Here is a 26,276-nt window from a genome sequence, read left to right as displayed (position 1 = left end):
CACACGTGCAATGTGGTTTCCAAGCAATACGTGTTGCCTTTAACTGAAGGACATATTTTTATAGTCACTTTAGATACTGTTCTAGCTGCTTAAACTTTAGATAGGACGGAGTTGAACAGGTCAGTTGGCGCTTTCAAGACCGATGAAGAGGAACAAAACATTCTATATTCGTCTGAGATTTATACAGATAAAACCCTCATTAATATATCCGTTATTTAAATCATCAGTCCTGCTCTTCGGTGTTCCTTTTTGCTAGGTTAATCAGTCAATATTAAGGTTGCCCTTTAAATAAAGGATGCGGAATAACAAATGTCGAAATAGATAAGAAATAATAACAAATGTTGAACCACGGTTACGTACGGAAGTAATTAATTACTAATAATGATTGCAAGCTTCGCTTATAAATGCCATTAATAAATAACCAGTTGTCTCAGTTAGTACGTTGCAACTCAATATCGCCGATTCCATTCCTTCCAGGTAAGTGAATACTGCCTTGTGCTCTTATTTACATAGTGTATAATGGATTACAGTGATAACAGGCCTCACGATACTCTATGTACACAACACAGGAATTGGACATTACGTGGCGACTTTTTAATATACTATCGGAACAGAGACTACCGGAGAAGTGATACCTTCTTTAGGTTTTCAAACGCTGATCATGATTGTGTCAAATATAACTGAATCACCTCAGTGGCTTACTCATTTGTAGTGAGCTTTAAACACCATAGAGACGATGGTCATAATATAAATATTGAGTTCAATATACTATTCGGTGAGCCAATGAAAGGGAAGCAACAAGGAAACTATAAGGAAAAGATTTAGCGGATTTAGGCGTTGTAAAGGATGAGTTCAGGTTCAGTCTTCGAAAACGCAACAACATTTAGTTACATTCTTCCAGCTTTCCGGCTATACATTTTCAATCGAGCACTTGGCTTTTCAATCCCATAATACTATGCTAGTAGCGTGTTAAAAGATAGGCCCGATAAGCGTCCATATTCCAAACAAAAACGAAAACTTTTCTGATTTTGACAGTTCTTTATTGTTTAGGCAGTCTTCGAAAGAAACTGACTTTCAAAACTGAGCCTAACAATAATATAAGGACAGGCAGACTTGACTGGGTACTTGAAGTAGCTTTGGAGTTTAAATTACGTCGGCAATAATCTATATTTGAAGGTATCTTGTCACGTGAAAAGAACAATTTCCAAAATTCTATCTGGTGATAAGACATTCTGTAGAGACTCTTTACGGATGTTTATGAATTAACGAAAATACTATTGATATTCTTTTCTGTCGGTTATTTAGGTGATACTCAAAGTAAGGTGTCAATGGAATGATCACGTTACGTTGCTCAAAAATGAATGAATCGCCTCAGTGGTTTACTTACTTTGTACTGAAATGAATACCATAAATACGATAATCATTCTACAAATATTGGCTCGATATTCAGTTCCCTCTTAGTTTACAGGAAGCCGTAAGGAAATGAAAACAAAAGACTCAACATGGATTGTCTCAGTAATGACAACGGTATCGCTCCATTGCTTTACTTAATTGTGCTGAACAGACAACGTCCACTCAACTCTGTGGGTTGTTCAACTTCTGTAAGTTCACAAGAAGCCGACAAGGAAATTAAGACAAAAACCAGCTGCGGCTGTAGTCTTTCTGTTTTTAGGGCTCGATTTTTTAAGCCTCTTTTAGGGGTATTTTCAACTAACCTTCAAAAATTAGGGCTGCACAAAAATGAACAATCGAATTTAAAAAAAGGATAACTACCCTAACTCGTTTGTTTGAATATATTTAATACCTTATAATTATCTTTGGCGTTGTTAGGTCTTGTTACCGCCACGAAGTCATTTAACTGTTTTCAGCCGGGTGAAAGAAAAGGTTTTAAAAAAATTTTCACCTGAATTTTAGACATTATGTAGAGACCATTTTATCGTCTTTAATACGAAGGACAAGTACAACTGAATTTTTGTGGTTTTGGTAACCCTAAATAGAATTTTGTTTGTCAAAGATTCACAAAACAAATGATTGTTTAAAATAACGATTGTCTAAAGGGTCACTGAATCGCTTTAGTGAGCTTACCAATCATTGAATTGAACACCATAGAGGAGACTGTCATTTTATAAATATCGGTTTCGATTAATGCCACTCAGTGTTAGTCCAAAGGACGCCGCCGACAAGGAAATGAAAAATGTGTTAGTTCTCCTCTGTGGCTTTCTTAACATCAATTGTTATGAACTGAACTCCATGGAGACGATGGCCATTATATCAGTAATATTGACTTTGATAGGTCATTCAGTCGTAGGAAGCTAATGACTAGAGTAAATGCCTCTTACTAAGCAACGGCGAGGTCCGTACTGTAATTTACGGACCGAGGTTTTTTCCCGTTGATTTCAGTATGGCCGAGGCGCTATAAACTAAATTAAATGTTGTCAATTTCAACGAAAAACTGTTATACAACTAAACGTGCAACGTGGTTTCCAAGCAATACGTCTCGATTATAAAGGACATATTTTTAAAGTCACTTTAGATACTGTTCTAGCTGCTTAAACTTCAGAAAGGGCGAAGTTGAACTGGCGGGTTAGCGCTTTCAAGACCGATGAAGGGGGTCATAACATTCTATATTGAATCGCGGTTAATTACGTACAGGAAACAAATAAGTAATAATGATTGCACGCCTCACTAAAAAAATGCAATTAATATCCAGCCGTCTCAATAAACATGTTGGAACCATAGTGATAGGTCACATATAGCAGATAGCTTCGGTGTTGGATTGCCATCCGTTAAATTTGTCGTACAGCTTGATATCGCCGGTCCCATCCCTTACAGGTAAGTGAATACTGCCATGTGTTCTTATATAGTGTTCAATGAATTACAGTGATAACAGGCCTCAAGATGCTCTACGGTATGTCCACAACACTGGCGATCTAGATGAGCAACATTGATCATTTTTCACACTTACTAACTCTTTTGTAACCTCATCCTTATCTGTTTTCACCACTGACTCACTGAGTACACATGAAAGCTTGAAAATATTAAGAAAATGACTGACTGAACAAAACGAAAGGTCAACTTTGCAGCCGACTTCAACAACACTCTTCTATATTCAAGTCGAACGTCGGACCAAGCGGCTTCAACTGGGCTTATTTCTTTGTGGTGTAACTGCATGATTGCATTTGTCTTTAGTATTTAAATTTCGACCTCACACATAGACAATTCAGTGACAATCTTCTTACTCACTGACAATTAGCTGCAATTCTTAAACGCCCTCTCAGTGGTAGGTGCCGTAAACAAACCCGCTATCTACTGAGAGACTAGGAGTTGCCAACACTGGTTTGATAGGATATTCCTAAATTTTATTTTTACACGGAATGCCCGCAGGGCATGACGTGTCTAGGTTTCGGTCGGGTATCTTTACGCGGGATACCCTGAGGGGGCATACCGTGTCTAAAAACGGGTCGATTTCTTTTTTTTTTTTTTTTTTTTTTTCTTCCTCGTATCCACAAATCGGTACATTAATTTATTCATTAAACTCTCCCCTCTCCTACTCGGGATGTATTGTTCTGATTGTCTTCAACAACAGCAGGCCAATCAAAATCCATTCTTGTCGCTTATATCGCGAGGGAGGGGACCCACTCACCCTTACCTGTGTGACGTCAACGCATCATTTGATTTCTTAATTAAAACTGCATTAAATTTGGCGCCATATTGTTTATAACATGTTCTGGACTCAAGTGTGCCGTTTTCAAACGGAAATTTCACCATTTTGAAGCGGTAAATCGAAAGAATAACTTCTAAGAAGCCGTCACGTAAAACGGTGGAAATTGGTGAGTTCCTGGCGAAGGAATCGTGCTTTGTTTGACAGTCTTAGACCACGACGCGAGACTGAAAAGAGGTCATTGAGAAGCTTACGTTATCGTACTGGAATTTCACAAATTTCCGTAGCCTCCCACGCAGACGTTCTTAGGGGTTCGTCACGCGTTCCTGCCCTAAGAACGTCTGCGTGGCCGTGGGAGGCTAACTTTCCGGTGATAGTCTGAGTCGCGTAACACAAGGGAAACAACGTAACGCGATCGTCGTGACTTAAACTATTCCACTAGCAAGGATAGTTTTATCAATCGGCGAAGCATACAGTTGGAATAAATGAATCAGCCCCAGCATCACGCGTAATGCCAGTATAGCAGGCATCTTGTTTATTTTAAAAACTGCAAAAGCCGTGAACGAAGATCCTGCTTGCTGCAAGAAACTTCTAAAAGAACACTGTACACCGGAAACATTTTCTTTTTATATTAGTAGAATTAATTCAATGGCTTTATCTCTTAAATCACTACTCGCTCGCAGACGTGCTAAAAAGACTAATATTTCACACGCCACTAATTCTAACGTCACCGTAAGCGATAACCTTAACACATTTCTTAACAATAATACACAAGCCTCCACACGTACACGTAATCGCCGTAAACGCAAACCACGTAACACTCGCACAACCATCAGACTTGACACAACCTCTGTCATTAACCTGTCACAAACTCCACTTTCTAACGACGAATCATCAGTTCTTGCTCGCGGTTTAACCTTTTGCCCTACACCCAGACGTATTAATTGGTCAGAAGTGTCAGCTGACATTAATGACTTCACACGACGCATGCGACTTACGGAATACTTTCACGATTATAACAATGCCTCTAATCCTAACCCAACTAACCCATTCCGCAACAAAAGCTCATGGACGCCTCCCACTAACAGAGATTCAGCATTAAACGCATACATAGATGCTATCAAACAAGACATCTCCACTTCTAATCTCAATCATATAACCGACAACTTAACCTCACATGAACGACAATCATTACGGAATCTTAAGAAACGACAAGACATCGTTATCAAGCCGGCCGACAAAGGCTCTGGGACGGTAGTGATGGACAAAACCTGGTACATAGACGAATGTAATCGACAGCTTAACGACGTTAAATTCTACAGAAAACAAGACGGAGACATAACTAACCAAATTCAACAACGAGTTACTATTTACGTTCAACGCATGCTCAAAGACGGCTACATTGACGAAAAGACGAAACAATACCTTATACAAACTGACGTTAAACCTGGACGCTTTTACATTTTACCTAAAATTCACAAAACTGGAAACCCAGGACGCCCCATAGTTTCATCTAACAGCCACCCTACTGAACGCATCTCACAATTCGTTGACTACCACATTAACCCTCTCGTCTCTTCCTTGGATTCGCACATTAAAAACACTACTGACTTCCTTAACAAACTCTCTAACCTTGGAACTCTACCTAGTAACGCCATGCTTGTCACTCTCGACGTTTCATCATTGTACACCAACATTCCACACAACGAAGGAATTGATGCTTGCCGTCACTTCCTTGAAACTCGTACGGACAAACACATTCCTACTGAGACACTTTGTGACCTTTTACGCATAATACTGACCATGAATAACTTCACATTTAATCAGCAACACTATCTTCAGGTCCATGGTACTGCCATGGGTACTAAGATGGCTCCTTCATTTGCTAACCTTTTTCTCGGCATTTTCGAAATTAACGCTCTCTCTAATGCTCCTTTCCATGTCCATACCTGGTGGAGGTTCCTTGATGATATTTTTATGATTTGGACTGAAGGTCTAGATCATCTTAAAATATTCATCGATTACCTCAATAATATTCATCCCACTATTAAGTTCACTAGCAGTCACTCATTAACTAACGTTCCTTTTCTCGACGTAATGGTATCTCTACATAACGGCACTATACAAACTGACCTATACACTAAACCTACAGATAAACACCAACATCCTCTTAGTTCATCATGCCATCCTCAACATACTAAAACATCTATTCCATTTAGCTTAGCTCTTCGCATCCGCCGTATCTGTTCTACTAACGCTACATTTCAAATCCGCATTAATGAATTAAAAGCTTATCTCCTCGCACGAGGATATCATAACACCTTCCTGGACTCACAATTCCTACGAGCTGCTAATATTTCTCGCACTGACGCTCTGCAAACTAACCGTAACGACTCTATTAACCGCATACCTTTTGTCGTTACATATAACCCAGCACTTCCTCACCTCTCTAATATATTACGCAAACATTTTAACATATTACTTTCCTCCGACCGTTGCAGGGACGTTTTTAAGCACCCACCTATCGTCGCTTACAGACGCACTTCCAACCTTCGCGACATTTTAGTTAAAGCACAGCTACCGACTGTCACCGCTCCTAACAGCACTAATTCACCACCAGGATCTTTCCGCTGTGGACAAAATTGCGCCACTTGTCCTTACATTACTAACGGTCTTAAACATTACACATTTTCTTCAACAGGCGAAACCCGTAACATCACTTCACACATAACCTGTAACACCAAAAATTTAATCTACATGGTACAATGTAACCGCTGCCATTTACAATATATAGGTGAAACTAAGCGACGTCTCAAAGACAGATTCAACGAACATAGACGCCCAGTTGACAAAACTAACATTTTATCCAAACCAACCACTGTTTCTGAACATTTTCTTTCTCAATCTAACCACTGCCACACTGACATGCAACTAATACCACTTGAAGTTATCCACTCCTCACGTGATTCAATCAGAAAAGCCAGAGAATCTTTTCTTATAGATTTAGCGGGGACCTTGGAACCCCACGGTTTGAATAGACGGGATGAATTGTAATTTTTTTATTTTATTTTACTTATTTCCTCATCCTTTGGTACCACCTTGTAAACGTCATTTCCGCTGCTCCCATGTATTGCAACATCCTCCATGATATATATTGTAATTTCATTTATGTAATTTAGTAACATCTAAACCTGAAGAAGGCTGGTTTGGCCAGCCGAAATATTGTTACACGGAATGCCCGCAGGGCATGACGTGTCTAGGTTTCGGTCGGGTATCTTTTTTTTCATCGGTGTCATAAATGTGCACATTAATTTATGCATTAAACTCTGTCCTCCCCTAGTAAGGATATATTGTTCTCATTATCTTCAACAGAAGCGGCCCAATCAAAATCTATTTTTCAGGCACATATCACGAGAGAGGGGACCCACTCATCACTTCTGTGTGACGTCAAATCATCATTTGATTTATTCATTAAAACTAGATTAAATTCTTCCCTCTCCCAGAAGGGATCTATTGTTTTGATTGTCTTGATCAAAAGCGGCCCAATCAAACTCCATTATCTGCGCGTATATCACGAGGGAGGGGACCCACTCATCGCTACTTGTGTGACGTCAAAGCAAATCATCATTTGGAAAAGTTGTTTTCGTTCAATGGCGGCCACATGTCTGAATTTAAAACTCCGGATCTGCCGTTTTCAGAGAGAAAACCAACCTTTTTCAAGCAGTAAATCGAAATAATAACTTCTAGGTAGTACTCGACAGTTGAAACGGCGGAAATTGGGAGAGTTCACAGCAAAGAAAATCCGCTTTAAAAAACAGATCGAATGATCAACGTGAAGGATTAGAGCTATTGTAGAGGAGGCCAGACCAGTTCAGCGGGGTCATGACGTTATTGCATAGTTATTTCTGGTATGATTCCTAGTAACACAACGATAAGTATCACGCAATATATCTGAATAAAACCATTCAGACAATTATTTCAATGGCCAAGGGAGGATATTTTTTAAATATCTGCGAAACATACAATGAGGAATAATTGGGGCTACATTAAGCATTTCGTGTAACGCCATTAGAGGGGCATCTTGTTTTAAAATATATTACGTTGTGTCAGCTTTGCAGTAGTCTTTGGACTTCTCATCGTCTATCTTGTTTATGCGTTAAAATATGTCCTCCCCTGGTAGGGATGATTGCAACAAAAGCGGCCCAATCAAAATCTGTTATTCGGGCACATATCACGAGAGAGGGGACCCACTCATCCCTTCCTGTGTGACGTCAAATCATTATTTGATTTATTCATTAAACCTTGATTAAATTCTACCCTCTCCCAGAAGGGATTTATTGTTCTGATTGTCATGAACAAAAACAGCCCAATCAAAATCTATTATCGGCGCGTATATCACGAGCGAGGGGACCCACTTATCTCTACCTATGTGACGTCAAAGCAAGTCATCATTTCGAAAAGTTGTTTTTGTTCAATGGCGGCCACATGTATGAATTTAAGACTTTGATCTGCCGTTTTCAGAGAGAAAACAAACCTTTTTCAAGCAGTAAATCGAAATAATAACTTCTAGGTAGTACTCGACAGTTGAAACGGTGGAAATTGGGAGAGTTCACAGCAAAGAAACTCTGCTTTAAAAAACAGATCGAATAATCAACGCGAAGGATTAGAGCTAGAGGAGGCCAGACCAGTTCAGCGGGGTCATGACGTTATTGCATAGTTATTTCTGGTATGATTCCTAGTAACACAACGATAAGTATCACGCAATATATCTGAATAAAACCATTCAGACAATTATTTCAATTGCCAAGGGAGGATAGTTTTTAAATATCTGCGAAACATACAATGGGGAATAATTGGGGCTACATTAAGCATTCCGGGTGATGCCATTAGAGGGGCATCTTGTTATTTATGACGTGCGGCAAGCATCCATTATGTTACTTTGGACCGGTTTGACGCGTTATCAGGTCAAGGCTGAGGCTGTAATATTTTCAAATTCCTTGACATTAACAGCCAGTTACAGATTTTAGTACGTTAGAGTATCCATATGCGCGTAACTCCGTCGCAAACAATCGCAATCAGCTCACGATGGCTTCGATCCCAAACAGTTTGCGTAAATGAATTCATCTTTTACGTTCATCCCCAAACAATCGCCGTCTGATGGCCAATGATTGCAAACAAGACGTAAGAGATACGTCAGGTTTTCGTCTGGTTTACGACGATTAGCAACACGGAAGTGAGGAAACAACGATATGAAAAACAATCGTTAACTGTTTCCGATAGTTTGCGATCAATCGGCGACGATTTTTGTCCACGTGATACGTTTTGACGAATCAGAGGCAAGTATAAGTTATGAAAATGGCGTCCAAAGTATGATTGTGTCAATGAGGGGGCCAGTACTCCTCAGTTAAAACAGTGTGAACTTAATGAATATCGTAAGGGAATACGCCGCCATATACACAAGAAGAACTTGAAAAAGCTGGCCAATTTTTTCAAGTTGTAATCCATTTCCATCCAAGCCATCCACAGCCAAACATAACTAAAACTAGTTTCTGTGCACTAGTAAGGTTATTGTTTACAAAACTGAACCATTATTTAAACGATTCCATCGATTGAAGTATGTTTTTTGGCCACTCAAAGTAACACTAAAATAGGTGACACTGCCCCTTCAACCATTTTGGTCTGAAAGTCTTAAAATGGGTTTAATTCTATAGAGCTAGAAATTAAACCAGGTCTGAAAATGGATACCGGAAAATTACATATTTTGGTCTGAAAAAGGCTCAAGGTTTGGGGAACCGGGTCGAACAATACCACCAACATTTCTTTCCCCCCTTGGATTTTGTTCTGTTACAATGATTGAACCTCGTTCGATCATTAACATCTCATTGGTTTGTCCACAGGACAACCACCTTACCTATCGATAATGGCGTCATATGACGCCACTACCTTGGATAGCCGCCATATTAGATCGGTTATCTTGACAGGAAATTTTCATCTCATGAAAATCATTTTACAAGAGGACTGCCCAAAAACAGACTTTTGATAATAACGGAGCGGAAATTAACGACCTTATTTCGTCGGAATAATTTGTTTATTGGATGCATAATGACTCCAAAAGTCTTAGAGAGTTATTCATGAAGAATATATACATGATCCATGAAGCAGATATCCAAATGGCCTGAAACTATAAATTTTTAAAGCTTCTTTTCCTAACTAGCTCATTAGTCGAACCTGTGCAGTAAATATCTTGTTTTACAGAGAAGTGGCAGCACCACTGAGATGTCAAACTTGCAGAAGTCAAGAAAAGTACATATTACGTACGGTGACTCCAAGCGCATCATAACTTACAACAAGGGCGAGGCAGTTCAGGAGCTGCGTCTTCATTTTCTGCGTGTGTTCTCTGATGAGCTGTCAGGTGATGTCGCACCAGCCAACGTCAAGTTCCAGCGTTACCATGATAACTTTCAAGATTACGAAGATCTTGCAAACGACGTTCAACTGGAAGACAATGCTAAACTCAGAGTGATTGTTACCCTTAAACAGGTATTGCACGTAGATAATTTGAGTAGGAATAGCCAGAGTAAAATTAAAAAAATAACTGTATTTCTAAGCGTTATGTTCTTGTACAGGGGAACAGAACAGTTATTTATTTCCTTATTTATTTTTTTTTTATTTTAGTCAGGGCAGTTTCAGAGTTTTGATTGGGTTAGCGGCCATGGTATATGAGCTGGTATACTCCATGCTCCACAAATATGGTAACAGAACACATCATAGAGGAAAGAAAATATCACTTAATCGGCAAGATTTAGTATTTTTTCATCGTTGTTTTAATAAGAGCAAATTATCCCATCTCCCTTGTTGCATACGAGATGATTTTACAAAATCGATACTGTTGGCCTCGTTGGCAAATCTTCCATCTTGTATCCAACGCAAGCTCGTGGAACTGTAAATATAACCTGAAACTTTGCCAAAAAATAAGAGAATGAACGTGATACTATTCTCTTCATTCTTAAACCAGTATAGGTCTCAAAAAGACATGAATATTGGCTATTCCGTGTATTCTCATTTCACGATAGTCCCAAAAGATCGCGTCCTTTGCAATAACCGTAACTTATTTCCATGTTTCTAGGCGTCAGGTTGTTCTACAATGGACGCTACTGAAGCCGACAGTTTCCATGTCTCTCATCACCAGAAGATTCCTGCTTGGTACCTGTCTTTGGCACAATCAATCAAGTCGGGTGTCAAGTATCGACTGTGGAACCTCGTTGCAAATGGTTTGATTAGCACAGATTCCAAAGAACCAGGGAAAGTACTCTGTAATGGCGCGTTTGTTCCTGAAAGTGGCAAAATGAGTAAGAATGTTGTGACTTTACTTTAAATAAGATGCCTGAAACGTGAAAGTAATGTTTTACGAGTTTTTGTAAAAAAAATCGCCTCAACCCCTCAGCTGAGATACAGACTGTTTGTTTCTAAACACAACACTTCTGATGAGGATGGACTGGGGCTCAAATTGCAATGCAATATATTTCCGACTCTAAATCGATATATGGGATACGAGTTCAATTTACCACGTACCTTGAGAACTGGTGATGTTAATGGTGTCACTTATACAAAAAAAAGTAGGCTCCTTATGAGTTCCTTTTATTAAGCTATGTTTTGTTCGCTAATGGCATCTTTGTTGTGATCCTTCGATTAAAACTCTAAAAGAAATATGTGATGAATAAATTAAATGAAACAAAGAGGAAAGAAAGAAAGAAGAAAAAAAAGAAAAAAAGAAAGAAAGAACCTATGAATGAATGAATGAATGAATGAATGAATGAATGAATGAATGAATGAATGAATGAAGGAAGAAAGGAAGAAAGGAAGGAAAGAAGGAAGGAAGGAACGAATGAATGAATGAATGAATGAATGACTCCTTCACTGAATGAATGAATGAATGAATGAATGAATGAATGAATGAATGAATGAATGAATGAATGAACGAAGGAAGGAAGGAAGGAAGGAAGGAAGGAAGGAAGGAAGGAAGGAAGGAAGGAAAGGAAGGAAGGAAGGAAGGAAAGAAGGAAGAAAGGAATGAATGAATCAATGAACACACAGACAGACGAACTGACGAAGGAATGATTCAAGCAATCAATCGAGTTCATTAATTCAAAATTTAGATCACAAATGTGAAAGTGGCCAGTATTAGAAACTTACACTACAAATATCTGAGAAAAGACTTTAATTAATAGCAAGCCTACAAAGCCTAAGCACCTAAATAACTACAGTCAAAGCTCTCGTAAGCGATCACCTCGGGAATTGGAAAAAGTGGTCGTAACTAGAGCTGGTCGCTTACGAGAAGACTTTCTCGTAAGTGACCAAAAGCTGAAACCATAGAGGCAGGTCGCTTACCAGAGCTTTTAGCATAAAGCTGTCTACCTCGGTTTCAGTCTTGATCCAGCCGTATCTACGAACATTATTAGGCAGTGCTAAATTACTGTAAATGTGTTATTTTAAAAAGAGTTGCCGTGATCGTGATTTGAGTGGTCGCTCACGAGAGCTTTAAAAAAACAATGGAAAACATCAGTTGGTAGTTCCCAAAAGTGGTATCGGTCGCTAATGTGAGAAGTTCCTTACGAGAGCTTTTGGTTACAGAGTTTAAGTGACGGTTTAAATCCGATTTCACAATGGTGGTTGTAGCCGCAAAAATACCGGCGAACGCTACGTCAAAATTTTATTCAATCACCGAAAATACTCAGCAAACTGATTCAAGAACAGTCAATTAAAAAATAAGCATTAACGTAAATTACAAGAGAAACGAAAATAAGAACAAATAATACAAGATGCATAAAAACGACGATACGAACCTTATCGGTGACATCTCCTAATAAAGATAAACTAAACGGCAGTGACTTGACAGAATGTCTGTAACTAACAATATACTCATTGATGGTGTCTCTATACATCTCAAATAGAGCCGGATCATATCGAAAACGTTTCTCAAGGGCATGTAGTCTCCGCACGGCAACAGAGCGATTGTTCTGTGAACAAGGGGTTCGGAAACGCCAGGGTAAGGATAACTGGTAGTGGCCATCTACTTTACGTGCCGAACCCTCCAGAATGGTAAGCGCACGGTGATCTTCGACAGAAAATGCTTGTTTCGTACATGACTGGGATTCCGAGAACTCTGCATCGTACAATCTCTTGAACTGGGTCGACAGCAACTCTTGACCTCCACTAACGAAGTTTACTTGAGCGTCAGAACTCGAAGCTTGTCCAAGGGGGCCAATAAGTGTCCAGCCTAGCGGGGTTCGTACGGCGTAAGGCTGCTTACAACTTCCTTTGATGAAGCGAGGGTACCTCATCAATTCACCATCAAAATATATTAATTCTCTTTTGGGCATCTCGAACCTCTCCAACCCTGTAGCTACCAACCGAACAGTTTCATCTTGACATTTCATTGCTTCTTGCTGCAACAACGGGAGCCTTTGTACTTCAAGAGTGTCGTTCGAATCTACGGAAGGGTGAGAAAATTGCTGAAAAGGTAATATTCTTTCAGGCTGCTGAAGTGGCGTGGGAGATATTCTTGGCACTTCATTGACGCATGATTCAAAATACTCGCCGACTGTTTATTGCAAAGCCTGTATCGGCAGATTGACAAGGTTAACGGGTCTGTCGGCCAAGCCTTCGCGTCCCACGTTAACCAACGATAACTCGATCTTAGCTTGTTCAGCATCAGAACGGGTGTTTAGCAACTCCATCTCCGTATCAACTCTAAGCCTCTCTTTTTCCAACTCAAGTTGCTTTTCCTTCAGCCTCTGCTGTTCCTTGAGCCTTTTCATCTTTAGCTGAGCAACTAAGCTTTACAGAATCCCGAACCACTCAATCAAAACTGCACGGATAAGTACTGTTTCCTGAAGTATTTGGTCTGGTGACGCGAGGCGATTCTAGCGGGGTTGGCGTAGGGGTCGGTTCGATGGACCTTATCCGACCAGCAAATTCTTCATGGAAGAGGCACCTCACATCCAATTCACTTTGGTAACTGCGTGCCACTCTTTCCTTTTCTTCCACATCAACCAGAATGTGTAGAAGACTCTCAACTGCTAAAGAACATCTCGTAAAAATTTCATCCAAACAGTTATTTTTCATCATAATTTCAGTAACTGTCGCGTTATTCGCAAACAAAGATCTAAAGTCATTGTATCGCCCCTTGTACGCCGAGACAGTTCCTTGAAGTCGACTAATCTCCTCCAAGCGAACGCCACCCTCATCCATCGACGCGCTTGGTCGAGTACTTCGAGGCCGCCAAAAACCAACATTGCCAAAAGAGTTCGAAGTCATCCTCGAAATTGAAGAACCATTGGAGAACGATTCGATAAGAACAGATGTAGCCGCAAAAATACCGGCGAACGCTACGTCAAAATTTTATTCAATCAGCGAAAACACTCAGCAAACTGGTTCTAGAACAGTCAATTAAAAAATAAGCATTAACGTAAATTGCAAGTGAAACGAAAATAAGAACAAATAATACAAGACGCATAAAAAAGACGATACGAACCTTATCGGTGACATCTCCTAATAAAGATAAACTAAACGGCAGTGATTTGACATAATATCTGTAACTAAACGGTAGATATGCGCTACCCCAGAACACGCAACCGAAAAAGCAGAGAAAAAATAAAATAACATGTGCTTTATACTCCGAGTACGTATAACTAAGTGCCACAAGTGTTAAGAGGCCCCTATGAGACTAACGGGAAAAATATAAAACAATACAGAAAATTAACTAGCACGAAATTGACAAAAAACTTGGCCGCTAATTATAGGACCTAGAACATTCCGTAACAGTGGTCGTAGCTAGAGTTTCGCTAATACGAAAGTGGTCACAGGGAGAGCTTCGGCTGTATTTTAAAAGTTCGGCTAATGTTCAGGCTGTTGAAAATGACAGCCTTCTGCATATTCGCTAGTACTTTCACCCCTCCTCTTCCTAGTATCCTTGATATATAGTGCTGTTTCAGTTCCCACGTCAAGGGGCCATACTTCATCAGCTTCTCCTGATTTTTCTCATCTCTATTTTCGATCCAGGGGCAGTCTATTTCTAACATGGTTACATTTTTGTCTTTGTGACTCACAATCCTTGTATCAATCCTATTAGCTCTGACTTCGTGGTGCTTTGCATATATGGGACATCCCAAAATGTCACTCGATTCTCAGTCGATAATGTGGATCAGTGGCATCACTGGCGAGGGCCAAGGTGAAACTTTGTCAACCAACCGGTGTTTCATGTAACATTGGAGAGTTCATAAAACAGGATCTTGAATGCATTGTTATGCCTAGACAGGTATTTAGTTGTGTCAGGGCAGCACTTTCCGCCAGGATGTGGGAGACGCTTTCGAGGGCCTTACCGGTACAGTCTACACATTACTTCACTTTACATGCAGGTCTTAGTTTTCTCACTAGTGTACAGCTTTGTGGGCAGTAGCTGCTCACACAAGTCATACATGCCTGCTATGGTGTACTGTTGCGGCGGCATTCTTCATGAATGAACTCTTTTGTTTTGGAACATTTTTTTGTGTGTCACGCTTGCATGTCGTTTTCATTATTATTCTGTTAGTTTTTTCCCCATAACTTTCTCTATTGTTCCCAAGTTCATTAGTATAAATTCGCATCTTTGCTTTTTATTCACTCTCGTTTTGTGCTTTGGAGGATACAGTTTCAGGTTTTGCGTTTTTTCCTACATCGCTTCGTTTGTCCGTTTTTAAGGCCATATAACGTTTGTAAGTATTATTTTTTGGCTCATCATTTCTGCTTAGTCTGTTATTTCTATTTTCTTGTGTTTTGGTTCGTCCTTTTGCTGTAGTAACTTGTATTTTCCTTGTTTATTTCTCTAGCAACCGTATCGAATATTGCTTTCGCATCGTTTATCGCAACGTTTACCGCATTGGATATTTGACATTAAAGAAGTTAAGAAACGCGTTGGAGCAATGGTTTTTGGCCCCTCCAGTGTACGATGACCAGGCAGTTCAACTATTCAACCACGCAAAGCAGCTTGTCACCTTTATTTATTTGTTTGTTTATTTATTTATTTATTTATTTAATAAATAAAATATTCAAATACTCAAATTATTATTCAAGTGCCACACCGGTCACAGGTCGTTACAACCAGGTCATCTCAATGGATGCCAGGCAATTGCAACAAAAAGACCTGCCTAAGGAAACCCACAGTTCAGCTCAACTGTGATATGTCTTTCAGTACTAAAATTCGGGCAGTTTTTTTGTATTAGCTCCGCAGAGGTTTCCACGCCAATGCACCTGAGGGAGTTGCTTTCTAGCCTTCTTTCCGGGAATAGTTCCCAATGTTCACTTTACCACTGGGAGTACCTTGAATCGAACTCTTTGCATCCTTCCAATCCGCCTGGCTTGGTCCTGGTACTTATCCAGTTTTTTCTCTTCTTTTGCCTTTGCAGTCGTGTCCTTTGGGACTGCTATATCAATGTTTTGACAAGTCCGCTCTTACTTGTTCACAATTACCAAATCAGATCTCCTTGCTCTAATCTCATGGTCGGTCTGGGTATTAAAGTGCCACAGTGCAATTTGAAGCTCTCACTATTATATCGTTAGCACACGTGCCGATCTCTGATCTTTGGAACTCGGTTATCTGTATGGATGCCAAAATTGGGTGTCTCTCAGCGCTCTAACAACTTTATTATTATTATTATTATTATTATTATTATTATTATTATTATTATTATTATTTAACAAATAGATTTCATTTTGCCGTACGTCTGCCCTCTGATAACGCACAGATGACGTCAAAACGTCGTGAGAACAAAGAAGTACGTTACGAGCCGCAGGCGAGTAGCGTAACTGATGTTCTCACCACGTTTTGACGTCCTCTGTGCGTCATCAGAGTGCAGACGCTCGGCAAAATGGAATCTATTTGTTTTATACAATTACCAAGAAATTTCAACACATTTCGTGAGCGGGCACCGCGTTGCCTGAGCTGAGTCAAAAACTTTCCAGCAAACTCAGTTTTAGACTACTACACACATGCAACTGTGATCTTCTAAATTAGAGTATAATCCGAAATAATTTCACTAACAATATTTTCAAAACTAACCTTTATTCCAGAAGGAAATCCTGATCCCAAAATATTACAGCATGCAAGTCGCTTCATTGCGATTTGTAATCGATTACTCGCCATTACTGGATTTCTATCGGCGACATATTCGACAAATATTTGCTTCCTTTTCACGTCACAACAAAGTTCCAGCTTTCCTATCCTGTTTGAGGTCACTCTCAGAACGGTCTTTGTCCAATTTTGGGCAGTTTTCCTTTCCTGCGAAATTTGCCCGTGTTTGTCCGCTACTCGCAAAAACAGTTTGCAAAACTTTGTTGACCAGTCGCTCTGGCTGGACTCTAGACTCTGATCACGTGCGCCGGTCACACCACTCGATGACGTCAATCGTGCGTCTATACTCTAATCACACACTCCTCTAGACCAATCAAAACGCGAGTTTTACACAGTTCATTGTATAATATTATATAGCAGTTAAAACGTCTGCAGCGTAGCCCGTGGCTATAAAGTGAATAAAAACTAATTACAAAGAAGGGATCAAGTAAAACTTGAAAGATGTCTTTCTCAAGTAAAAAGGCCCAATTGGCGACTGAGTCTTTGCGAGTGCTCAAGTTGCGACGTTGACGTGCGAGCAATGTTTAGAGTTCCTGAGAGGCACGCCTTTTGCATCTTCCTGAGCCCATCTTTAGCTCTGTTGCCCATCAACATCTGTAGCGTATCGTTTAAGTCCCTGGACCATTGCCCCAACACAACACGTCTATGATGACATTGTAGTGGGCAATCTCATACCCCGTGTACCTCTGATTCATCTCCCATGTGAGAGGCGCATACTTCATGGTCTTCTCTGACGTCTTCTTGTCACGGTTGCTCACCCAGGGGCAGCTCATTTCCAGCGCTATGACTTGCTTGTGTTGGTTTTTGACGATCCTGGCGTCTATTCTATTCGCTCTCAGTTCTTGAAATTCCCCATAGACCGGAACATCCCTGTAAGCCTGTGCCTCCGCTGTTTCGTAGACAGGCTGCGGTTTGATGGGTGAATACCATGGAGGATCTCTGTTCTGGAACAACTTGCTGCTGCTCTAACCTTGGTTTCTTTATACTCTCTCCCTCTTGATCGAGCGCAAGCCCCTTCCTCCCTTATCTCCTGGCAGGTATGTATGTTGAACCACAAGGGTGCTTGCCTCCATTCTCTACTACGATCTTGCAATCCTCTATATTTATTTCACTTAACTCTGTTATCGGCCATAAAGTAACTCATCGCTGGCATTGCAAACTAGTTAGATGCAGTCACACGGTGGTAGTCCGAGAGGGGACTGGACCAGATCAAGGACATCCTACGGAGATACGCTTTAGCAGCGCAAGCTTCTCTTCTTGCTTCAGACACTCGAGCACGCCCAAGAACTTGTATTACTGACTTGTCTCCAGGCTCGGAATCTTGGCATCCCCATCAACCTCCACTCCCACGCTATTAGCGACAGGGACCCCTCTTTTTATGTGTGAGACCACACATTTGTTAGAGTTACATTGCAACCCGACAATTATCCTTAGCAGCTTTCACCGACTTCATCAGACAGGTGAGTTTCGATTCCGATGCCGCAAAGATATTTAGGTCGTCTATATGGAGAAAATCCGTGACCTTTGTATCGATAGGCCTAGAAAGTCTATACCCGTCTGACGCACTTATCTTCCTGGCGATCGGGTTCAGACAGACCGTACCGTGAAGAGCCTGGGGCATGCCCCAGAGGGCGTCTCCTTGGAGTAGACCCTTTCTAAACCTTATAGTCTCCGAAGCCTCTCTCCCCTTTTTCGTGGTGGCCACTATTCTGGTATTCCAGCTTCTCGACAGATTTCGGACAGCACCACACACTCATTCGGGAAACCGGTGTAACAGCATCATTTTCTCTAACTAACCATGACCTATGGAGTCGTAGGCCTTCTTAACATCAATCCGCTGTTACTACTCGGGCCGTAAGGCGGACCGAGTTAAGGTTTCGGAAGCATTATCAAATTCTTTTTTCTTTTTGGGGTCGTGATGGGCCGAGAAATAAGACTTCGGGCCACGAGTTATTGCTCTCGGTCTCGTTTTTTGTACTCGGCTGGTACGAGTTACGTTTTCGTGTCGTGTTATCAAATTCTTTAAATTCTCGGTCGCGTTCTTTGTTTTCGGTCCGTGAGGAGTGTTTACAATATGCGAGCCAGACGTGCGAGGCATGAACAAAACATGCGAGGCATGCGAGGCATGAACAACCCCAACATAAACTGCTAATCGTTAAGCTAACCGGGGAGCTATTTAAGCTAACCTAAGTGCTATTTAGGCTAACTGGAGTGCTCTTTAGGCTACCTGGAGTGTTTTTTAGGCTAACCTGAGTGCCTCAAGGTTAGTTTTGTTTAACAGAAATTTGGCAACTAAATCAGTCTATGACCTCGCGGGCCAAGATAGGTAAAGATGTCTCACGTTTACTATAGAAAAACAATCAAAGTAGAAACGCTTTCTGTCTTCAAATGAAAGGTGCATAACAAATGCTTTCCTCTGAATTTCATTTAAAAATATAAACAGCGAAACATTGTAAAACGTATAAGGATATAAACGTACGCGTGATGCGTAACGTTACTCTAGATCGGGGGGGGGGGGGGGGTACTCAACAGATGCTTGGGTAGGGAGGTGCGGCCCGGGCACTCAAACCCTGACCCTGTTTAAGACACAATTCTCCGATTTCCCTATCCCGTTTAAGACAGAATTCAAAATTTTCAGGCCCTTTCTAAGACATTTAACCCAAAATCACACCCTGTTTAAGACTAGAATGAAATAAGAATACACTAGTTTCTTACTGTATTTTAATGCATTGGCAATCACAAACTGTTTAAGCCATTAGGTCATGTAGGGATACCCTGTTTAAGACAGAAAGTGATGAAATAGATACCGCGTTCAAGACAAAACACCCTGAAAATCATACCCTATCGGGCCGCACGTCCCCGTTAAGGTCACATGAGGGAGTACCCCCCCCCCCCCGGGTCTAGATCATACCGAAAATTACGATCCGTCATTGACCCGGCGTCACATACATATTAGGACCGTTCAAATGGTTTTTGTCTCTAAACGAAAGGTGAAAACAGGCCAAAAATGGGCGAAATTTTCCACACCAAACGTTTATTTTATATCTCGACAACCATTTACAGCAATGTGGCCTACAATATCTCATTTTAAAGTGTATAAAATGGGCTTCTCAGAAAAAAATTAATCCAATCATAGAAACCCAGCACTTTTCTGAAAAAAAAAATCTTAATTCACAAAAATTAACAAAAAATATTGATAAAATCTGAGGAAAATATTTTTTTTTAGTGATATGTAATTGTAAAAAAAGTTGAAAAAGAAAATGATCCTTCTCATGTCAGCAACATTTCCTGAAAATTTGGCTGAAAAAGAAGAGATCAAAAATTAGTTATGATTTTTTTTTGCCCATGCACTCGCATCAAAACACAGTCGAGAAATGCATTTCTCCATGGGAACTTAACAGCGGATCTAATTACGCGTCCGATAATAGCTTGAATCACATCGCTCAAAAGATGCTTTCAGTAAAAATTATTGAGCTTTTTACCAACAGATACGAATTCATGATCAATATTCAAGAACTAGATGAGATTTCAAATGCAAAAAAGGTAACCTGAGGAGTATATCTTCGCATTTCAAAACCATGTGCTCGATGGCGTCGCTTTCGCAAACAGACGCGAAGGCTTGTGTTGAGCGCTTACCTCGATTCCTCGCTCTAGTTTTCTTGCTGCCGGTCTATATCGCTTTCCTCTTCATTATACATCCCTTCGAGAGAGTTTTCATGACCAAAAATATTTTCTAACACATCATCTGCGGGAATAAAATCGACCCGCGGAGCTCTGAATGCCGAAGCCATTTTTCACCCAAACATGCGAAAGCGAAAAAATCTGTTGTATATGCCATATTGAAGTGTTATCGCTCAAACTCGGTATGTGATTGGTTTAATAAATGAACGTCATATCCTCCAAATTTGGAAAGAAACGGAAGTAACGCAATTTTTCTGCGAATTTTTGAATTTATGGTGGATATCCACCCATAGCAAGATATCCTGCTGAGAATGAGTTATTAAAGCCCGGGGATTGTAAAAAGCATTCGTGTGACAAATGTCGTTTTCCCCTGTATTTCATTCTGACTGCAAGAAATGCAATTCTATCCGGTGGTTACTTATTGCCTCACTATATCTCTGTATCTATCTATTTGGTAGCCTGCGAGCAAGCTCTCTTTGGGGTGGGGGGTGGGGGGCGGGAGGGGGAAAGAGGATCCACCCCCAAGAGAGCTTGCTCGCAGGCTATCTATTTGGGGGAATTGGCGATGCTGGAGGTTATCACTGTTAAAAGATTGTAGGCTTTACGCCGAGTATAAGCTGGAAACAGCTTCTTGTTATTATTTTTATTTTTATTATTATTATTATTATTATTATTATTATTATTATTAATATTATTGTTATTATTATTATTATCATCTGATTATTATTATTATTATTAGTTATTATTATTATTATTATTATTATTATTATTATTATTATTATTATATGTTATTCAGTTACAGCTTATAACAAATGAATGTTAAGGTTTATCTCGGGTCATATTCTTGACTTTGGTAATTTTTCTTCTCGCAAGTGAAACATTTAAGGATACATGTATATTGCAATTGAATTTGCTTTTAAATTATCTCTCTTATAATTTTATTATTCAGCTCTGGTCAAAGCAGCGAATGTTGGAAAGTCGTTTAATCTGCTGTTTTACGAAGGCAACGACAAAGATTCTGGACAGTATATTACGGCAGAGAGTGTAGGAAATGGAATCACTCTTACAGTAAGTTATTTATTACATCGGTTTCATTTCAGTGCCGAAAATAATTTCACGTTTGATTTGGCTTTGCTTTAGTGTGCTATTTGTTTGGTTTAAAAATCTCGCGCCACTTTTTCAACCAATGAAAAGCGAGACTAAGAGACATCTCCATTTATGGCTAAATAAATATATCCTCAGTACCAATAGTCTTCTCAACAAAATGAAAAAGATTAATTCATCTAATTGTTCTTTTTGCCCTGGCACCGAACAAACTATTTCTCACTTTTTTGTGCACTGCCCATTAGCAGTATCTATCTGAAACATAGCAAATAGCTATAAGGCCTCGATGCACCGTCGCTAAGTTCGAGTAGATAGGATAGATAGTTTATTATGGATAATCATATGGCAGCCAAAACAGGGCTGAATTGTATAATACCGGACAACCCTCGAACGTTTAAAACCATCAAGATTCCTAGACGTACGAGACATGTGTCAGTTTATTTCTGGGTCCGCAGTAATTGGCTACTTAGCTGTTGCGATGTACCTGCCAACGTTTATTTTTTTTGGTATCATAAAGGCAAAGCTACTACAAAAAAAAATATTTACATAAACATTAAGAATTTTTAAAAATTCAGCACCATCAGCTATTTACAAACATATTAATGATTAAAAACATGTAAACAACAGATAAATGGGAAAATGTTTAAAATTGGGAGAATCGAAAAATCTAAAAAAATCGATAGCACCAGTGTATACTATATATAAACCGATTACGAGGAAACGAAACAGTGACTTATGATAAACTATACGTAACATGTTTATTTTGTAGCTTGCTTTTTAAAGTTCTTGCAAGTACCAAATTGTCTCTCTCCACGACAGCTTTAACGTTGTGTTATGTAATGTTTAAAACACGAGCAGCAGTGTTTTATCGGGACTTATAATAATTTAGGCCCGACAAAACACGGGCTGCGAGTTTTTAGAACGGCTTCAAAACATTCCTGAAAAAGCGTGTGTCAAGAGAGTTCATAACAATGATGCTTTTGTGAACGTTGGAAGTTAGCATACGAGAAAAACATTAAACACCGCATAGTTACTAATAAGGAGGAGGTTTTTTCGGGTTTCAAAAACCACTGCACGTGATGTTTTATCGACCATTTGATAGGTCAATAGGCTTATGAATTATTAATGAGCTTTGAATCATTTATTTCCCAGGCTTTCGAAGGAAATTTTCATGCCTACCATTTGTTACTTCTCGTTACGACCAAAAAGATAACACAAAACTAAAAAAAGTATATCCAATACAGTCGCATGTTTAAAGAGTTGGCAGCCGGTACCAAGGGGTCACCAAATCATTCAATAAGCAGGAGTTTTTTCTTGGAAAGGCGCAAATGGTGAAGTATAGTGTTAACTATGTAGTGAAAGCTCAATTGCTGAGGTGAACGCATGAATTTTTAAGTGAGCCTTAGCTCTATGAAGGAAATGGAAAACTGCACCACACAAGGCAAAGAAAACAATTCTTACACATCGGTGGGAATCGAACCCACGAACTGGCCCCGGATTACTCGAATCGACTGAGCAATAAGGCCAGACGGGAGCAAATCGTATTCCTCTCAAGAGCAGTTAAGTGTGACGTCACAAATATTTGAATTTTTGAACTTATGGGATTTATTACGAAGATCGAAAAGAGCATGATAAAAAATTGCCTACTTGCAAAAAATCAGCACCTTGTTGTAATTTTAAGGAGATATATTAGCACTATTATCCTCCGAATGACCCAAGAAATATGTTCAAAGCCTATGCTCTTTAAGAATATTTGAGAAAATCCCATAAGTTCATAAATTTAGTTTTTGTGATGTCAGCACTTAACATTCTATATTCATACTCCCCTAAATCCCGTAACCATGACGACGTAAGCAAAGTACCATAAATCGAACTGTTGGGAAGAGCACTTTAAAATCAGCACAAAAGACATTCTCTGGGGTATCGTGTCAAAGTCTGTAAATTAGGAAATTTACAGACTTTTGTATTGAGACGAGCGAAACGTATTCGTCTCCTTACAAACGTCGCTATTGAATTTTGAGACCAACAGAACTACACCTTCCAATCATCATCATCATCATCATCATCATCATCATCATCATCATCATCGGCATCATTGTTGTTATTATTTTTATCATCCTCTTAGACAGAACCATCAGACTTAGCAAACTTCCAACCTTATACATACTGGGGCTTCACACTGTTCAGATGCTATGGAAAAAGCGGCGTTAGTCCAAACGTTGGCATGTTCCTTGGAGTGGACGAGAGTAAGAAATGGGCGACACTGATACCAATGGTTGACCCAGTTGCTAAACATGCAGCACAAAACCCTGACCCGAGGGCTTTGTTTATTACCATGGTGCCGACCAACTAAGTAGGATTTGGATTGCGTATCAACTAACTGAATACACGTTTCCAATACGTTACAAGTAATGGAACGTATTGATTAGACAAGATTTTCCAGCATACTTCACGATTGTGAATGTAAAACGTACATTTGTTGTAAGCATCTAAACGTAAGTCGTTTTATTACAAGCGTAATAGCCAGTGTTGTTTGTTTTTGATATTAATATCTTAGTTTTCACACAAAATAAATTTACAGTGTTCTAGAACAAGACCAACAAACGCGTCAAATTTCTGGCACTCAGCACAATTATATAAAATACCGTGGAAAAGTAGTTCCAATATATAATAATGTTAACAATCAATTTAGAATTAATTCTGTCCACTGCTGCTAGCAACATTCCTTTTTATCATAAACCGCTTGAAGTGATTTGGAACGCTAAGAACTGTAACTAGAGCTGAAATAAAGTTAAACATATAATGTAAAAAAAAAAACTGTTTGCTTCTTATTCGTTTATTTTCATTTTTGCTTGGAGGAGCCTTTTCTATTGGTGGCATGCAAGGGAAAGGCGGTAAAGTGATGACTTTATTGAATATTAATAACGTTTTCACTATTGAAGCCATCACTGCCAAAGTTTACGACTTCTCCTAAAATTTGACTGACAACAATTTCATTTGACATGTGATTATTCGCCTGACATGGCGTTTCTAATGCAACAAGATTGTGACAGCCATGTTTTCCAAGTTTACGTCTATCTTAAAATTCGTTTACCTTTACCTTTTGATGACTTTACAACATTTCTCTAATTAGTTTTGAATATTTTGGTTCAATTTGACCGGTTTTCTGAGGTTGAGAAATCGAGAAAACGAAGACGTTGGCCACGGAGAATCAATGACGTCCTAATCTCATTTTGCGGACGCCAAAGGAAACAGTTTTGCACCTACTATTTACCTTCCTGGGTTCATTGTCATGGATTTCACCTTCAGGAAGTTAGGATGTGGAGGCACTATGGACACTGTCTCGCACAAGTTTGACCGTCTCACCTGCAAAAATATACCATTCTATAAAGCTACAATTTTAAAGCATCCCGTAAAGACATTTAAAAGTACACCGAATTGCTTTATATAATGTTGTCCGGAAGGCCTACATTTTGTCTTTAAGAATAACACGTCCTAAACTGGATAAAGCAATTTTTTTTTACCAGGCGCTAATTAACCTTCCCGGCAATGATATAAGTTTCAGGTCAACAAATTTAGGATAATGGACTTTTGCTAATTGTACAGATTTCTTTGGGGAAACGATTAACCGTCACGCTACAGAAATTAGAAGTTTCCTAAAAAACAAACAAACCAGAGTTACCTGGGTACTTCGAACAAAGTATTCACTATTAAATGTTTTGTTATAATTGTATTTTAACAAAATTAATTCCGGTCTTGCTTAAAAATGACAATTTAACAGCTTTCGTACCTTATTTGTTGCGGTAGAAAAGGTGGGGTGAGTGGTATTAAGGTTTGTGACGCTTGGATTTCACTGAGCCAATTTGGAATAAATAAGCACAAACAAATTTATTTCCAATTGTGCGAGAAAAATTAAGTGCTTACTTAATAACAATATTCATGAAAAAATGCGAGATAGCCTATCATAATTATCCATGCAGAAGCATAGAGTATTCGCAAACAAGTTTTGCTGAAAAATCTTCTTCGGGTAATCTTCGGAAATCATTGGATGTCTTCAAATGATCTTCTGCTATCTTCAGAACAGGTCGGGTCAATTTCGGCAGTCTTCGTAATACCTTGGATGATCGTCGGCATGTCTTGGAGTTTCCTCGTACTAACTTCGGAAATCGTTGTAATTTGCTCTGATCATGAATTACCTTTCTTCTGCATCGTGTTTCCGGTAACCTGCATTTCTCTTAGCCAATGATAATCGACAATTTTTCTTTTCATGCATATTATTAACTGAGTTACAGCGATATTGAACCTCAAGAAATTATGTTTGCAAGATTGGTTATCCGCCTCAATCATGCTTATTCGCTCTGTCTGTCCATGCCTCTCACTCGTGCACTCATGTAGACTCATATTGATTTCTTTGACTGTCGCTTAGTGGGTTATAACAGGAAGCTGACATGCAAGGAAACTGATTCAAAATACTTAGAAAATCAGCAACGTCAATAATCTGTATTTGAAGTTTAATATCCTATTACGTGGAAGTAGCAATTAAAATCCTTATTTTCTCTGGTGACGCAAGCACAAACGCCTAGAAGTACTTCCCAAGTACTTCCCCGTGGCCTGGGATATGGTTACTGTGGGTCCATACATATTTTTTTCTTTGGAGGGGGA

General features: G+C 39.5%; 2 protein-coding genes across 3 annotated transcripts; both read left to right on the top strand.

Annotated features, from left to right (window-relative positions):
- Positions 1-403: 403 nt before the first annotated feature.
- Positions 404-24,425, top strand: LOC146479392 (uncharacterized). Of its 2 annotated transcripts, none has more exons than XM_085111033.1 (5): positions 404-477; positions 9,917-10,201; positions 10,788-11,010; positions 21,460-21,578; positions 23,740-24,425. In XM_085111033.1, exons 2-5 carry the CDS (start codon positions 9,938-9,940, stop codon positions 23,965-23,967), a joined length of 834 nt encoding a protein of 277 aa, XP_084967159.1. In that variant the 5' UTR covers positions 404-477; positions 9,917-9,937; the 3' UTR covers positions 23,968-24,425. The 2 variants fall into 2 exon arrangements, with proteins under 2 accessions (XP_084967159.1, XP_084967158.1); XM_085111032.1 differs by lacking the exon at positions 404-477 and adding an exon at positions 2,665-2,832.
- Positions 4,251-9,701, top strand: LOC146479393 (uncharacterized). Its single transcript, XM_085110866.1, has 2 exons — positions 4,251-6,455; positions 9,559-9,701. Exons 1-2 carry the CDS (start codon positions 4,310-4,312, stop codon positions 9,699-9,701), a joined length of 2,289 nt encoding a protein of 762 aa, XP_084966992.1. The 5' UTR covers positions 4,251-4,309.
- Positions 24,426-26,276: the final 1,851 nt, after the last annotated feature.

Source organism: Pavona decussata, unplaced genomic scaffold, assembly GCF_977016875.1.
Source record: "Pavona decussata unplaced genomic scaffold, jaPavDecu1.1 SCAFFOLD_59, whole genome shotgun sequence".
In the NCBI taxonomy this organism is placed as follows: Eukaryota; Metazoa; Cnidaria; class Anthozoa; order Scleractinia; family Agariciidae; genus Pavona; species Pavona decussata.
This window is presented reverse-complemented; position numbering and strand designations above follow the sequence as displayed.

Coding starts and splice junctions, on each gene's coding strand:
- LOC146479393 (XM_085110866.1), top strand. CDS start 4,310: ATGGCTTTATCTCTTAAATCACTACTCGCTCGCAGACGTGCTAAAAAG. Junction 6,456..9,558: donor CTGCCATTTACAATATATAG/GTGAAACTAAGC, acceptor GTTTGTCCACAG/GACAACCACCTTACCTATCG.
- LOC146479392 (XM_085111033.1), top strand. CDS start 9,938: ATGTCAAACTTGCAGAAGTCAAGAAAAGTACATATTACGTACGGTGAC. Junction 10,202..10,787: donor TGATTGTTACCCTTAAACAG/GTATTGCACGTA, acceptor CCATGTTTCTAG/GCGTCAGGTTGTTCTACAAT. Junction 11,011..21,459: donor TCCTGAAAGTGGCAAAATGA/GTAAGAATGTTG, acceptor TTTATTATTCAG/CTCTGGTCAAAGCAGCGAAT.